The 13,442-nt window shown below is 48.2% G+C and overlaps 1 protein-coding gene across 1 annotated transcript in view; it reads right to left on the bottom strand.

Moving 5' to 3' along the window:
• Positions 1-13,442, bottom strand: part of SBNO2 (strawberry notch homolog 2) — a 232,338-nt gene that overhangs the window by 6,139 nt on the left and 212,757 nt on the right. The window contains exons 20-27 of the mRNA XM_069102026.1: positions 13,066-13,197; positions 10,161-10,296; positions 8,791-8,903; positions 8,295-8,366; positions 7,760-7,868; positions 4,235-4,309; positions 3,013-3,156; positions 248-342 (exon numbers count right to left, since the gene is read on the bottom strand). Coding sequence (XP_068958127.1) covers positions 248-342; positions 3,013-3,156; positions 4,235-4,309; positions 7,760-7,868; positions 8,295-8,366; positions 8,791-8,903; positions 10,161-10,296; positions 13,066-13,197 — 876 coding nt within the window. The remainder of the gene's footprint in view (positions 1-247; positions 343-3,012; positions 3,157-4,234; positions 4,310-7,759; positions 7,869-8,294; positions 8,367-8,790; positions 8,904-10,160; positions 10,297-13,065; positions 13,198-13,442) is intronic.

Below are 13,442 nucleotides of genomic sequence, written 5' to 3'. Positions count from 1 at the left end.
TGGGTCCTCTTCCTTCTAGTCTAGTCCCCTCTGAAGAGAGGGACACACAGGTAGTGAGCAGCAGGCCAGAACTGGAATCCAGGGCCTGTGACTCAAAATCCTAGACATTCTGTGGGGCTGGGAAGGAAGGGGGCAGGTGTGGTGTGGCCAGATGACAGGTCAGGCCAGTGTATCCCAGCCGAGATCCTAAAGAAGAGACTAAGTTCGGGGGTCCCAGGAGGGAGGGGCCTGGGCTGGTCACAGTCACCTTGTAAAAGACGACTTGTCCATCCTGAGGGTGGCCGGGTGTCTGGAACTCCTGCTGGCTCTCCTCATAGATCTCATCAATGCCTGGGGCCAGGTCTGAGGGAAGGAGGGAGATATGCATGAGGGTTTGGGGGATCACTGCCCAAGAGGCCCTCCTCCCTTCAGCCTCCCAGCAGGGGCCAGTTCCCCTCAGGGTGCTTGACTGGTAGAGACACTATGCGGGGAGGAAGTTACACGACTGTAGTCCTTAATGAACCTGGCCCAGACATTCCACAGACATTGGAAGCTCCTGAGGCCAATCTGCTCACTCCTCTAACAACACACACAAGTGGTCATGGAGCCTTTGCCCAAAGACCTCACCAGGCTCACTCCCTGTCCAGTCAGCCCATTGTGCAAACTCTCAAGAACAGATTTACAGCAACCTGTGCTACCTTGCACCTCACCTAGTAAGCTCTCCCGTCATCCTCTAATGGGGCTAAAAAAATCAGTTTCTAACGCACCTAAGGGAAGAAGATAAGCGGTCAAATGGGGAAAACATTTTTGTATCAAATTTCTCTAAAAAGGGTTTGGTATCCAAGAAATATAAACAATAAATAAACATCCATACAAGACTACATAAGTGGTCAAAGGAAAGTAACAAAAAGAACTGCAAAGTATTCACAACCACATGAAGAAATGCTCCAAATCATTAATAAGAGAAATGCAAGTCAAAGCAACTGAGGTTTCCCCTCACACCGTGCAAACTGGCAAAAATGACCCAAAAAGGGCAACAGCCAATGTTTGAGTGGCTGTGGAAAGATTGGCACACTAATACATTGTTTTCTCCTTAATAATATTTTATTTTTTTCCAATTACATGTAAAGATAGTTTTCGACATTCATTTCTATAAGATTGAGTTCCATATATTTCTCCCTCTCCCCTCCCCAAGACAGCAAGCAATCTGATTGATATACATGTAACCAATATGTTAAACACATTACCACATTGTTATGTTATGAAAGAAGAATCAAACAAAAGGGAAAAACCATGAGAAAGGAAAAAAACCCGAAAAATTAAGAAAAAGTGAAAATAGTATGCTTTGATGTGCATTCAGACTCCATAGTTCTTTCTCTGGATGTGGATGATATTTTCTATCATGAGTTTTTTGGAATTGTCTTAGATCCCTGTATTGCTGAGAAGAGCTAAGTCTGTCAAAGTAGATCATCACATAATGTTGCTATTACTGTGTGCAATGTTCTCCTGGTTCTGTTTACTTCACTCAGTATCAGTTCATATAAGTCTTTCTAGGTTTTTCTGAAATTCACTTGCTCATTATTTCTCATAGGAGAATAGCATTCCATTCCATTCATATACCACAACTTGTTTAGCCATTCCCCAATTGGTGAGCATCTTCTCAATTTATAATTCTTTGCCACCACAAAAAGGGCTGCTATAAATTTTTTTGTACACATGGGTCCTTTTCCCTTTATTATGATCTTTCTGGGATGCAGACCTAGTACACACTAACACATTGTTGGTGGAACTGTGAAATGGTATAGCTATTGTAGAAAGCTATAATTTGGAATTATGCAAATAAAGTGATTAAAATGTCCATATCCTGTGAATTCCCTTATTGGACTGATACACCCAAAGAAGCTATTGATAAGAAGAAAGTCCCTATATGCTCCAAAATATGTATAGCAGCACTTTTTATGAAAGCAAAGAATTGGAAACAAAGTACATGCCCATTGACTGGGGAATGGCTGACCAAATTGTGGTACATGAATGTAACAGAATATGACCTTGCTACAATAATGATGTGTGTGATGAATAGAGAGAAGCATGGAAAGAACTATGTGACTGATGCAGAGTGAAGTAAGCAGAGCCAAGAAGACACTAAGAAAACATTGTACACAGTATCAGCAACAGTGTGTCATGATGTACTATGAATGATCCAAGACAAGCACAAAGGACTCAGGATGGAAAATGCTATCCACATCAGAGGAAAAACGGATGGACTCTGAATGCAGACTGAAGCATACTTTTTGCACTTACTTTATTCTTTTTCATGGATTTTCCTCCTTTTGATCTCTTTCTTCTTTTACAACTATGACTAATATACAAAATAGTTTTATGTGCTAGCACATGTATAACCTATATCAAACTTCCTACTATTTTCAGAAGAGAGAAGGGAGAAAAATTTCGAACTCAAAATCTTGTAAAAATGAATGCTAAAAATTTTCTTGACATGTAATTTGGGGAAAAAATAAAATACCATTAAAAAAATAAAAACATTATCTGTGACATGGGATGGCTCTCTGGGACAGAGAGGGACAATCAAGATAACTGTGTCTCTGAAGCACAGAAGACAACAACTGGTAATAATAATAATAATAATAAAATAACCCACTCAATTTTACCAAATGTAAGATTCTACATTTATTCCTACTCAATTTCAGGTTACTAGATGTTCTGGCCTGTTAGACTGTTTTTAGATTGGGCCTCTGCCATTGAACAGGCCAGCTATACCTCCTGGCTGGGCAACATTTGCATATTTGATAAGCCTGCACTCCAGACATCACCCTCCATGGGGCACTGTCCCTTGCAGAGCAATGATGTCTCTTTTGGGACTTTTTATTTTGGCCTAGTCTTCGTATTTAGTTAAATCCGTGAGGCACAGCAGGAAGGTATGGGTGGGAATTGCCATCTGTACTGGGTGCAGAGATGGTTTACCCCCTTGCCCCAGCCCCAGGGAGGGCCCCACTCCTGGCTGGTCCTTTCTCTTACCCAAGATGCCCATGTCATATTTGCCCTCCTTCTTGTCCTTCTCAATCAGGTAGTCGAAGGTGTCCGAGAAGTACTGGAAGAGGGTGTTCTGCTTGTGCACCTCTAGGCCCAGGATGCGGTTCAGAAACTTCGTGATGGAGCAGTCTGGAGGGAGGGGGGAGGACAGGAGGCAGCTCAGGGCATGAGCCTAGGGGAGGGGTCTGCCACCCCAGCCCCTGCTGATCTGGAGCTTTCACCCACAGCCCGGGCCTTCCTCCCTCGGAGGCCAGAGAGGGTGAGTCATCACACTTGGTAGAGGGAGACTTCCCACTGCAGTGCCAGTGACTTAGTCGCAGAGATTTAGCCAAGTACAGCGCCGCCCCCCGCCCCCCCGCCCCAGTCTTGTAACACACAGACCGTGAAGTGACCCGTGATCTCACTGGGAGAGGGAACTCCCTCTTATCAATCCAGGCTGTCACCTGAGACATCCTCCTAGAGGTGCCCAGAGCAGCTGGAGATGTGTCCAGGATCACATGGGCAGGACCCTAACCTAGAATTCTCTGGTTCTGAGGTCAGCTTTTTATGCACGATAAAAATAACAACAATGCCCAGAACTTAGGGCTCTAAGGTTAGCCATGCCACGTACTTCATGAATATGATCTCATTGGTTGTTTACATGAACCCCGGGAAGAAGGTGTTATCATTCTAATTTTATACATGAGAAAACTAAGGCAGACAGAAGCAAAGTGACTTGCCCAAGGTCACAAACCTATTAAGTGTCTGAGGCTGGTCTTTCTGACTTGAGAGCCCACACTATCCACTGGGTTGTCCAGATCCTCACTCTGCTAAAACTGCAGCTGAGCTAGGAAAAAGGAGCGCTATTATTCCTATGTTACAAATGAGGAAACCTGCAGTGGTTCAGAAGTTCAGTGACCTGTCTGAGGTCACATAGCTAGTAAACCTAGAAGTCAGGATTTGAACATGGTGCTCTGCAGTCCAGGGCTTTTTCTAACATGTTGTGTTGCCTTTAGGAGAAGTTTAGCAATTTGTTCTCCCTAGCCACAAAAAAAGAAGAAATGGGCACAGAAAAAGCAAAGGAGTAGATGTTTGGGGGAGCAGGATAAAACAGGGGAGATGCCCTCCACAGGAGAAGGCTGGGGCTCTCTGGCCATCCTGAAGGTCCCAGGATGGTGTCAGGCCCTTGGCAGCTGCCTGTCATGCCTGCCTTCTCCTTGGGACTCACCCTTCTCAATAGCGATGCAGCCAAACTTCATTTCTCTGCAGCAGATTCCCACGGAGAGCAGGCCCTGCTTCATCTCTGCAAAGACAGGGGTAAGTGGATGAGTGGCAGCCCTTTTTCTCCCCCTGCCCCTGAGGGGGGCCTTGATGTACTTCCACCACCAAGGCCAAACATGTCATCCCCCCACCCCCATCTCAATGCTTCTTTTGGAGAGTCCTGTCCTTTTCTCTCCAAGGTTCAGCCTCAAAGTTTGTTTCCTCCAGAACTCTTCCTTGATCATAACCTTGTTCTACCTAGGCCAGAACTGAGCCCAGCCCTCAGTACTCTCAGTGTCCCTGAAGTCCCCAGGCTGGGGTACCCCCTGCAACAGGCTGCCATCTCCTTCATGCTTCACCTGGGAGCCAGCCTTCTGGGGTTGAGCCTCTACCCTCAGCCAGGCTGGTCCTTGGATACCCAGCCCATCACCAGACCCTTACCGAAGCTTGGGATTAAGAATCACAGCCCCTAGGGGAGCCAAGGGTCACCACTACACCACAGGGTAGCAGCAGAGGGGGACTGTTGTGGGGGGATTTAAAAATACAAAGACAGGTAGCACAGTGAGTAAGAGCACTGGCTCCAGTGTCAGGATGACCTGGAGATCGAATCCTGGGCTCAGACACTTAGCACCCACCCAGAAACACCTGGCCGTGTAACCTTGAGCAAGTTACTTAACCCCAATTGCTTAGGGGTGGCCAGGTGGCTCAGCAAGTAAGAGCACCGGCTCCAGTGTCGGGATGACCTGGATCAAATCCAGGCTCAGATACTCAGCACCACACCCAGAAATAACTGGCTGTGTAACCTTCAGCAAGTTACTTAACCCCGATTGCTTAAAAAAAAAAAATACAAAGACAAATCCACCATCTCAGGTCCCTTTTAGTTTTTCTCTCACTATCTATATTGTCTCTCCAGCTGAGCTCTAAGGTACTGGTGGACCGAGACCTGTCTTGGCATGCTTTTTCTTTCCCCATGGTGGGCCTGACACAAGGACCCAGAGTTAGTAGGCCTACTTAGCTCCACTCTCTCCCCGCCCCAGTGCTTTTTCCCTACACTGCCAGACTGAGCTTATAACAAGACTGTCTTGGACAGAGAGGAGGCTGTTTCTTTCACCAACACAGCCTACAGCCCTGCCAAGGGTTGACTGATGGTCTTCCACAGCTGCCACGCTTGGCAAATCGCTCCGTATGTGGCGACCTGGGGGATGGGGCCCTCTGAACTTAGGGTGGTGTTACCACACTTCTCAAGGACCTGTAGGCCTCCCCAGTCATGCTCAAGTTCCTGTGCCTTATCTTCAAGGCCCTCCTACCTTTCCAGCCTTATCGCATTCTACTGCCTGCTAGGTATGCCATACTTCAAATTGACTAGATGAATCTCTGCATTCGTGATTTGGGCTTTCTTGCCTCCAAGCCTTTGCTTAGGCAAGTTCCTGTGCCTGGAATGTCCTCCCCTTTCCTTTGTCTGTCAAATAATGGGCAATTATTTAGCTTTTTTTTTTTTTTTGAGAGGGGAGAGCAGGGCAATTGAGGGTAAGTGACTTGCCCAAGGTCACAGGGCTAGTAAGTGTTAAGTGTGTGAGGCTGGATTTGAACTCAGGTCCTCCTGACTCCAGGGTTGGTGCTCTATTTGCTGCATCACCTAGCTGCCCCAACCATGGGCATTTACAAAGCTCCGACTAGGTACTAGGCACAGTGCTGGGAGGTACAAAGAAGAATCCTTGTCCTCATTCCGCAAGATGATTCTTATTTTAGGGCCCCATACTTGCTTGGGGGCCTCTCACAGCACTTCTTGTCCCGTCCTTCTCTAATGCACTTCTGAAATGGTTCAGAGCCAGGAGAGGAGAGGACACTGCAGGAGAAGGGGGTAGGAAATGGGGCAACTGTCCAAGTAGCTAAAGATCTGGGCTGTGGAAGAAGATGGAGACCATCACAGGCCAGAGCCAGAAGGGCTTCCCTAGAGGCCACCTCGTCTACTCGCCTTACTTCCCAGGTGAGGAAATCGAGGATAAAAAGATGAGGCCCCACAAGTTGTAAGAGGCAGCGCCAGCTATGCCAACCATGCCCATGGCCTCCTAGCCTGCGCCGGGTCACCCTGCTCAGCCCCAGAGGCTGGACAAGGACAGACGGGGAGAATGGGCCAAGAGGCAAACAGAGACCAAGCAAGGGACTTGGAATGATAAACGATGATAATGACAGCAGCTAGTGCTTACGCGGTGCTTCAAGGTGTAAAAAGCACGTCACAAACGTGGTCTCGTCTGATCCTTACAACAGACCCTGAGAGGGAGGTGGTGTCATTACCCCCATTTTACAGACGAGGAAACTGAGGCAGGCAGCTGTTTGTGACTTGTTCAAGGTCAGAGAGCTCCTGACTGTCTGCAGGAAAGTTTAAACTCAGGCAGTCCTACTTCCAGGCCCAATGCTCTGTGCACCATGGTGACACCTAGTGCCCAACGTGAGGAAAACCTCCTAACAAATGGAGCTATTCAAAAAGAAGGGGTGGATTCCCTCTCACTGGAGGTCACCACTTGGTGGGGGCTCTGTGAGGATGGGGGCTACACCTTGGGTGAACCTTCTCTCCCAGCATGGTTTTCTGCACACAGTAGCCACTCCATAAATATTACTTGTGGAGCTGAATAAACACTGATCTTTGGTGGTGGTGGTGATGCTGCTGATGGTAGTGGTGGTGATGGTGGTGGTAATGATGGTGATGATGATGCTGGTAGTGATGGTGGTGATGTTGGTGGTGGTGTTGATGATGATGATGATGGTGCTGCTAATGATGGTGGTGGTAATGATGATGGTAGTGATGATGATGGTGGTGGGTGATGATGGTGGTGGTGGTATTGATGGTGGTGATGGTGATGATGATGCTGGTAGTGATGGTGGTGATGTTGATGGTGGTGATGGTGCTAGTGGTGCTAATGATAGTGGTGGTGATGATGGTAATGATGATGCTGGTAGTGCTGGTGGTGCTAATGATGGTGGTGGTGCTAATGATGGTGGTGGGTGATGATGATGCTGGTAGTGATGGTGGTGATGGTGCTGGTGGTGCTAATGATGGTGGTGGTGATGATGGTGATGATGATGCTGGTAGTGGTGGTGCTGGTGATATTGATGATGGTGATATTGATGATGATGGTGGTGGTGGTGGTGATGTTGATGATGGTGATATTGATGATGATGGTGGTGGTGGTGATGGTGATCCTGGTGATGATGGTGGTGATGGTGCTGATGATGGTGATGTTGATGATGATGGTGGTGGTGGTGACGGTGATGTCGATGATGGTGAAAGGGGAGCCCCTTTCCCAGGAAAGGGGGCAGAGGAACTCATAGCTCCTGAGGGCGGCCCTAGGCTAGTACCTTTTTCTTTCCTGAGGACCCAGATACTAAGCTCCTTGTCTAGTCTCCCATCATTCTGGGAGGCCCTCCTTTTGAGAGGCAGGGCTTTCACAAGGGTTGGCTGTCTCCATCTCCAGTCCCTTAACTCAAGGCTCACCTCGAAAGAAGGCAGCATCCCCTCCTGGATAGTGCTTGGGCAGGGGGACCTTGTTCTCAGACTGGTTCAGGATGGCAGACAAGACTCTGTCCAGGGCTCTGGCTCCATACTGTAAAGAGATGGCATCAGTCAGGTGCTGGCCCTGGGACGGCTGTGCCTGGCTCTCACAGTCTAATGGGAGGCAGGAGGGAAGGGGTTGCAGATAGACTGGGGCCCAGCTTGAGGTTGGGTCAGGAAGGGTCAGTCCAGGCTCACATTCATGTAACTTTAAAGTTTGCAAAGCCCATTTTGTTTGCTTAGCAACTCTGGGTGGTGGTGGTGGGGATATGAACTCTATTTTATTGACAAAGAAAATGAGGCTTAGGGATGGAATGTATTCAAGATCAGATTTTAAGCTGTCACCTGGACATAACTATCAGTTTCATGCCCTTCCTAAGACACCTCCAGCCTGTGCCACAGAGGCTGAGCCACCACCTACTACCTCCCTTTCAAGACCCACGCCATAAGGATGCCTGATTGCTGGGGCACATCTTACCTTGTTCTCAAAGTTATACTTGCTGAGGTCCCTGGATTCAGTGGCTCTTCTGTCCCCATGGGTCAAGGCACCCTGTGTGAGAGAGTGGGAGGGCTGTTTGCCAAGGGAACCTTCTTCTGTGGGGTTATGGGAGGATGGAAGGAAGCAAAACCTAGTCAGGGAGACCTAGTAAACGTCAGAAAGTCAATAAACTCTTGATTAAGGTTCATGGAACTTTATCTAGAAGAGGCTTTGGAGGCCCCGTGCTCACAGTGACAAAGGAGGAGGGCACTCCTACGATTAACAGGCTTGACCTGAGTCACCCTGCGCAGTTCTCATAGCCTGAAATGGACTTGGAATCCAGTGTCACACTCAGTCACAAACTGGACCAAATATGGCTGATATGGCTGCATTTCAGGGAACTCGGCATCTAGACAGCCCTGACTCCCCTGCCAGGGCCACTCTGGATTGTGGGGAAGGGCAGGTGAGCTCACCCAGGTAAGCCCGGGAAACTTACTAGACTCTCCAAACGTTTTGCAACGATGGAGGCAAATCTTCTCTCACCAGCAAGTTCTGAGATCAGGAAGACATACTCAGGAGCTGAGATCTGGTTCGATCGGTGTGTTCGGCCTGGAAGGAAACAACCCCACAGAGGTTGAGGGTTAAATATCCAGATGGGGATGTAGCTCAGCTGGTGAAGCTAGTAATGGGGGGAAGGTAAAAACATCTGCTTCAAGAGAGATCTGGGTGGGTTTTATCTCTCAAAAATTAGGGGATTACTCTGATGCTCTGCCAAGGGGAAAATCAATGGAGGGGAATCAGGCAGAAAACTATGCCCACCCATCATCCAGGTGAGAGGTAATGCAGGTCTGTCTAAACCCCAGAGACAGAGGAGGAGACAAAGTCTTGGGGAGGAGATTTGACCAACTAAGCCTTATACTTCTGCTCAAAAGCTCCTGTGTGTGCTTACTGCCTCTGATGGCCTTTCCCTTATCCAGACTGCTGCCCTCTGGGCACTCCAGGCTGCTCTCGGACCCCAAACCCACCCTGGGCTCAGCACGGTCCTGAGGCCATAAATGCCCGCCCTTATCCTTGTTCCTCCTTGCCAGCACTGCCTCTTCCTTTCTCTCTGCCTCCTGTGATTCTGTCCATGTTTCTGTCATACCCCCATGAGTGAAGAAGGACCATGGAGATAATCTAGAGATGAGGCCCTCAAGGAAAAGCTGAAGAAAATGAAGGGGGCTCAGACAATTTAAGTGACTTGCCCAAGGACACACAGGGAGAGTGGAGACAGAATGTGAATTTAGACCTCTTTCTCCCCTCTTTTTCTCCATCTTCCTGTTTCTTTCAGTCTGTTTGCCTGTCTCTTTTTAACCAATTTATGATTATGTCCATGTTAAGACCAAAAGTAGCCTCTGGTAGACTGTAAGCTCCATGAGGGCAGCAGAGATGCTCTCCCAGCCCTAAGCCCTGTGCTCTGGGCACTCAGTATCTGCTGAAGAGAAACCCTCTACTAGATTGCAGGGACTACAGGCCGAGACTGTGTTTTATTTTAAGTCGGTCTTTCCCCAAGTGCCAAGCACCACACACAATAGTTGCTTAATAAATGTCTGAACAAATGAAATGTGAGAGATGAGGTAAGCAGGAAGGATCAAAAAAAATTCTGAGGTTTCACCCCGAGTAATTGGGAAGAAAGTGATGCCATCAACAAAAAGGGGAAATGAGATGGGGGACAGATTATTTTCAGTTTTGGCAGTGCTAAGCCAAGGTCGCTCAGCATCCTCCAACTCTTAATGAGGAATGAGTTGGGAACCCCCTCCCACCTGCTTAGGCTCTTGAGGATACGGGGTCCCTGAAAGGCATGAACTCCTCTCCCCCAGTGCTCACCAAATTGCTGGATGGCCCGGTCGGCACTCCAGGGCAACTCGAGCGTCATGTGCACACGGCGCCTCTGATTCTTCACCCGCCTGTCTGCCTGCAGGGAGATCCCTGAACTGGAGGCCTCTGAGATTATGGCGACAAGCTGAGGGAGAGGTGGAGAGGAGACATGAGAGGTGGCGAGAGGCAGAGGAAGCACTCTGGGCCCGGGCAGCCTCAATCACAGAGCTACTGTTGTGTCTGAGCCCAGAATCACTGGGCGGCAGCACAGCACTGCCCAGTGGCACCGTCCCCAACAATGAGCTCTCTGGGCTCTGCTGGGAGCTGCCCTCTGAGCTTTCATCCACTCCAAACCCCTCTGTCTGCTGCCCATTGTTTGGCCTGTCCTCTGGGGCCACAGTAACAGCCAGGGTCCCCTTCCCAGTGATAAGCCATCAGAGATGTTGTGTCTATCAGAGATGATAGGACCAAGAGCTGAAGGGGACTCTTTAGGAAACTGTCTCAATCACAAACTCTCAGTATTCTAAGAAACCTCAGAAATCATAAAGTATGGCCCACACCTGACCAAGAGTCTCCCAAATAACTTATGGCAAATGATAATCTAGACCGGGGTCACCAACTAGGGCCCAGGGGCTAAGTCTGACCCCAGCATCTGTTTTTGTGTGGCCACAGGTTTTTTAAATTTTTCAATTACAATAAAACGTTATTTTAAAGTGTAAAAGTCATTTTTAGCTGCTGTCCAAAGCAGGTGGTGGGCCAGATATGGCCCCAGGCCTTGGTTTGCCAGCCCCCGCTCTAGCCTTGGCTCAAAGCCCTCGGGGTGAAGGGCACACACTTCGTGTCCAGGTGCCCATTCCATGTCTAGCTCTTCGGAGATAATTTTTAACACTGAGACTAAATCTATCGGTCATTGTTCTGATTCTGCTCTGTTCTTTCTTCCTCAGGACAGCTGTTCAAATGCTTGTGGACAGTTATACTGTGTTCCCTAAGGCCTCTCTTCTGCGAGCAGTCCTCCTCAGACGTGACCCCAAGGCCCTTCCCTCTCTTGGTCCTTGCACTCTAGACATTCTCTGGTGTACCCAGGCCACCTTACACAACGTCCAAACTTGTACGCATATTCTAGAAGAAGCCTGACCAGGAGCCTGCAGCCAAAAATCCTATTTGCTCCTCTGGCCATCACATTGTTAATTCACACTAAGCATGTGGAACACTCAAATGCCCAGTTCTTTTTCTGAACTGCTTTCTCGGCCTGCTTCTCCCACTCTGTACTTGTGAAGTTCACTTTCCATATTTATCTCTGTTAAACTTCACCTCATTAGACTTGACCCAATGTTCTACCCTACTGAGCTGATTTTGGAGTCTGAGCGAGCCACCCAAAGCTTTAGCTTTTTCTGCTTTCTTGGGGTTCCTTTTAAATTTCATGAGGATGTCACCACTTTTCACAGGTCACAGATTTAGGGCTGGGAGGGACCTGAGAGACATGGAATCATGAATCACTACTCTTTGGATGCTGCCATCGAACCAGTCCTGATACACACACTCTATGTTTTCCCAAATGCTTCATAAGAACATCATAACAAGGGCTGAGTGGCCACCATTAAGTCCAGCTTCCCGGGCCTGCCATCCAGAATGAAGGAATCACTGGTTAAACATTCACTATCTTTCTCTTTCTCAGGTGGCTGAATGGTTTGGTGGTAAAAGCTGCCCCTAGTCACAAGTACTGGCCTGGCTACTCCCTTCTCAGTGCCAGTAAAATGGGGATGAGAGCAACTACTCTGCTGACTCTCCTCTGAGATTCAAATAAAGCGAGTGATCTGTAAACATAAAGAACAGTCCTCCATACATCCAAATCAGCACAGAGGAGGGAACCCACCGATTGGGGCCTGACTGAAGAAACTGCAGGGAGGGATGTAAAGGGTTACTGTTGCACTGAGAGAAATGTCAAATATGAGGAATTCAGGAAAACCTGGGAAGGCTTGATAGACACAACACGGACAGTAACATAAAGAAAAGCCCTCAGCGGCAGCAGGAACCAGACCATCCACAATGTGTCAGATGATGAAACAGGATCCCTCTTCTCAGAGAGGTGGTGGCCTACAGGGGCACACTGCTTGTACTGCTGAATTATCTTTGTTATAAGAAGTAACAGGTGTATAAAACCCTCAAAGCATCAATAAAATAATCAATAACATAAAAAATAAAGTATGGAGGGGGTGAGAGGGTGGGGAGATAAAGGTAGTTAGCACCAGGGGACTTCTGGCTCACCAAGATAATCCAGGGATGGAAAACTCCCTTGAGATTCTTTATGTTTTTTGCTTTTTGGAGGGGGAAGGCAGGGTGATTGGAGTTAAGTGTCAGACTTGCCCAAGGTCACACAACTAATAAGTGTTAAGTGTCTGAGGCCAGATTTAAACTCAGGTCCTCCTGACTCCAGGGCTGGTGCTCTATTCACTGTGCCACCTAGCTGTCCTGAGATTCTTTCTTGTACCCAGGACTAAAAGGTGGAAGTGACCAGGAGGTAACTGCCCAACACCTGGAGCGATCCAACAACAGAATGGGCTGACTTGGAGGTACTAGTGGTCTTTGAACAGAAGGGGGACGACCCCTTGAAATGCTGTACAATGCTGGTCTGGGAGCCTTCTCCAGTCTCTTCTAGCTCTGAGATTCTTGTAGATTCAAAGAGTTTCAGAGCTGGAAGGGGCATCCAGAGCAATCTAGTCTAGCCCACACCTATGATTGCTCTAACAGCCTTGAGGGGTAGTCACCTAGCCTCAGCACAAAGGCTTCCTGTGAGAGAGAATTCAGTGCTTCCTAAGGCAGCCCAATCAATGATAATTATTAGGAAGGCTTTTCCTTATCTCAAGTCCACAGTTGCCTCCTTACAACCTCAACCTTGGGCTAAGGACCAACTCACCTTTTCTCCACTCATGAAACGCTCCTTCTCCTTCAGGTTCACGTGGTCAATGGAAAGGCCCTGTTCTGCACGTGACTCAAAAGTGACTGTCCCATCGGGTCTGGACACAACCCGGCCTTTCCTTCCAGTCATCTGTATATCAGGGGGAGGGAAGAGACTGTTAGCAAGAAGGGATATGCACATGGAGCGCTGGAGGGGAAGGGAGGGGTCCTAAAAAGGAGAGCTACCTCTAATGTCATTTAGAATGTACCAAATGCTTTCCTCATCACAAGCCTGGTCCGAGTGTGTGTGTGTCTGTGTGTGTGTGTGTGTAGAGACAGAGAGGGAGAAAGAGAGAGAGAGAGAGAGAGAGAGAGAGAGAGAGAGAGAGAGAGAGA

Source organism: Petaurus breviceps, unplaced genomic scaffold (assembly GCF_028583685.1).
Source record: "Petaurus breviceps papuanus isolate PSGF00001 unplaced genomic scaffold, PetGlider_PUasm1.0 523, whole genome shotgun sequence".
Taxonomy (NCBI): Eukaryota; Metazoa; Chordata; class Mammalia; order Diprotodontia; family Petauridae; genus Petaurus; species Petaurus breviceps.
Note: the sequence above shows the minus strand (reverse complement) of the source record. Positions and strands in the feature narration are given on the sequence as shown.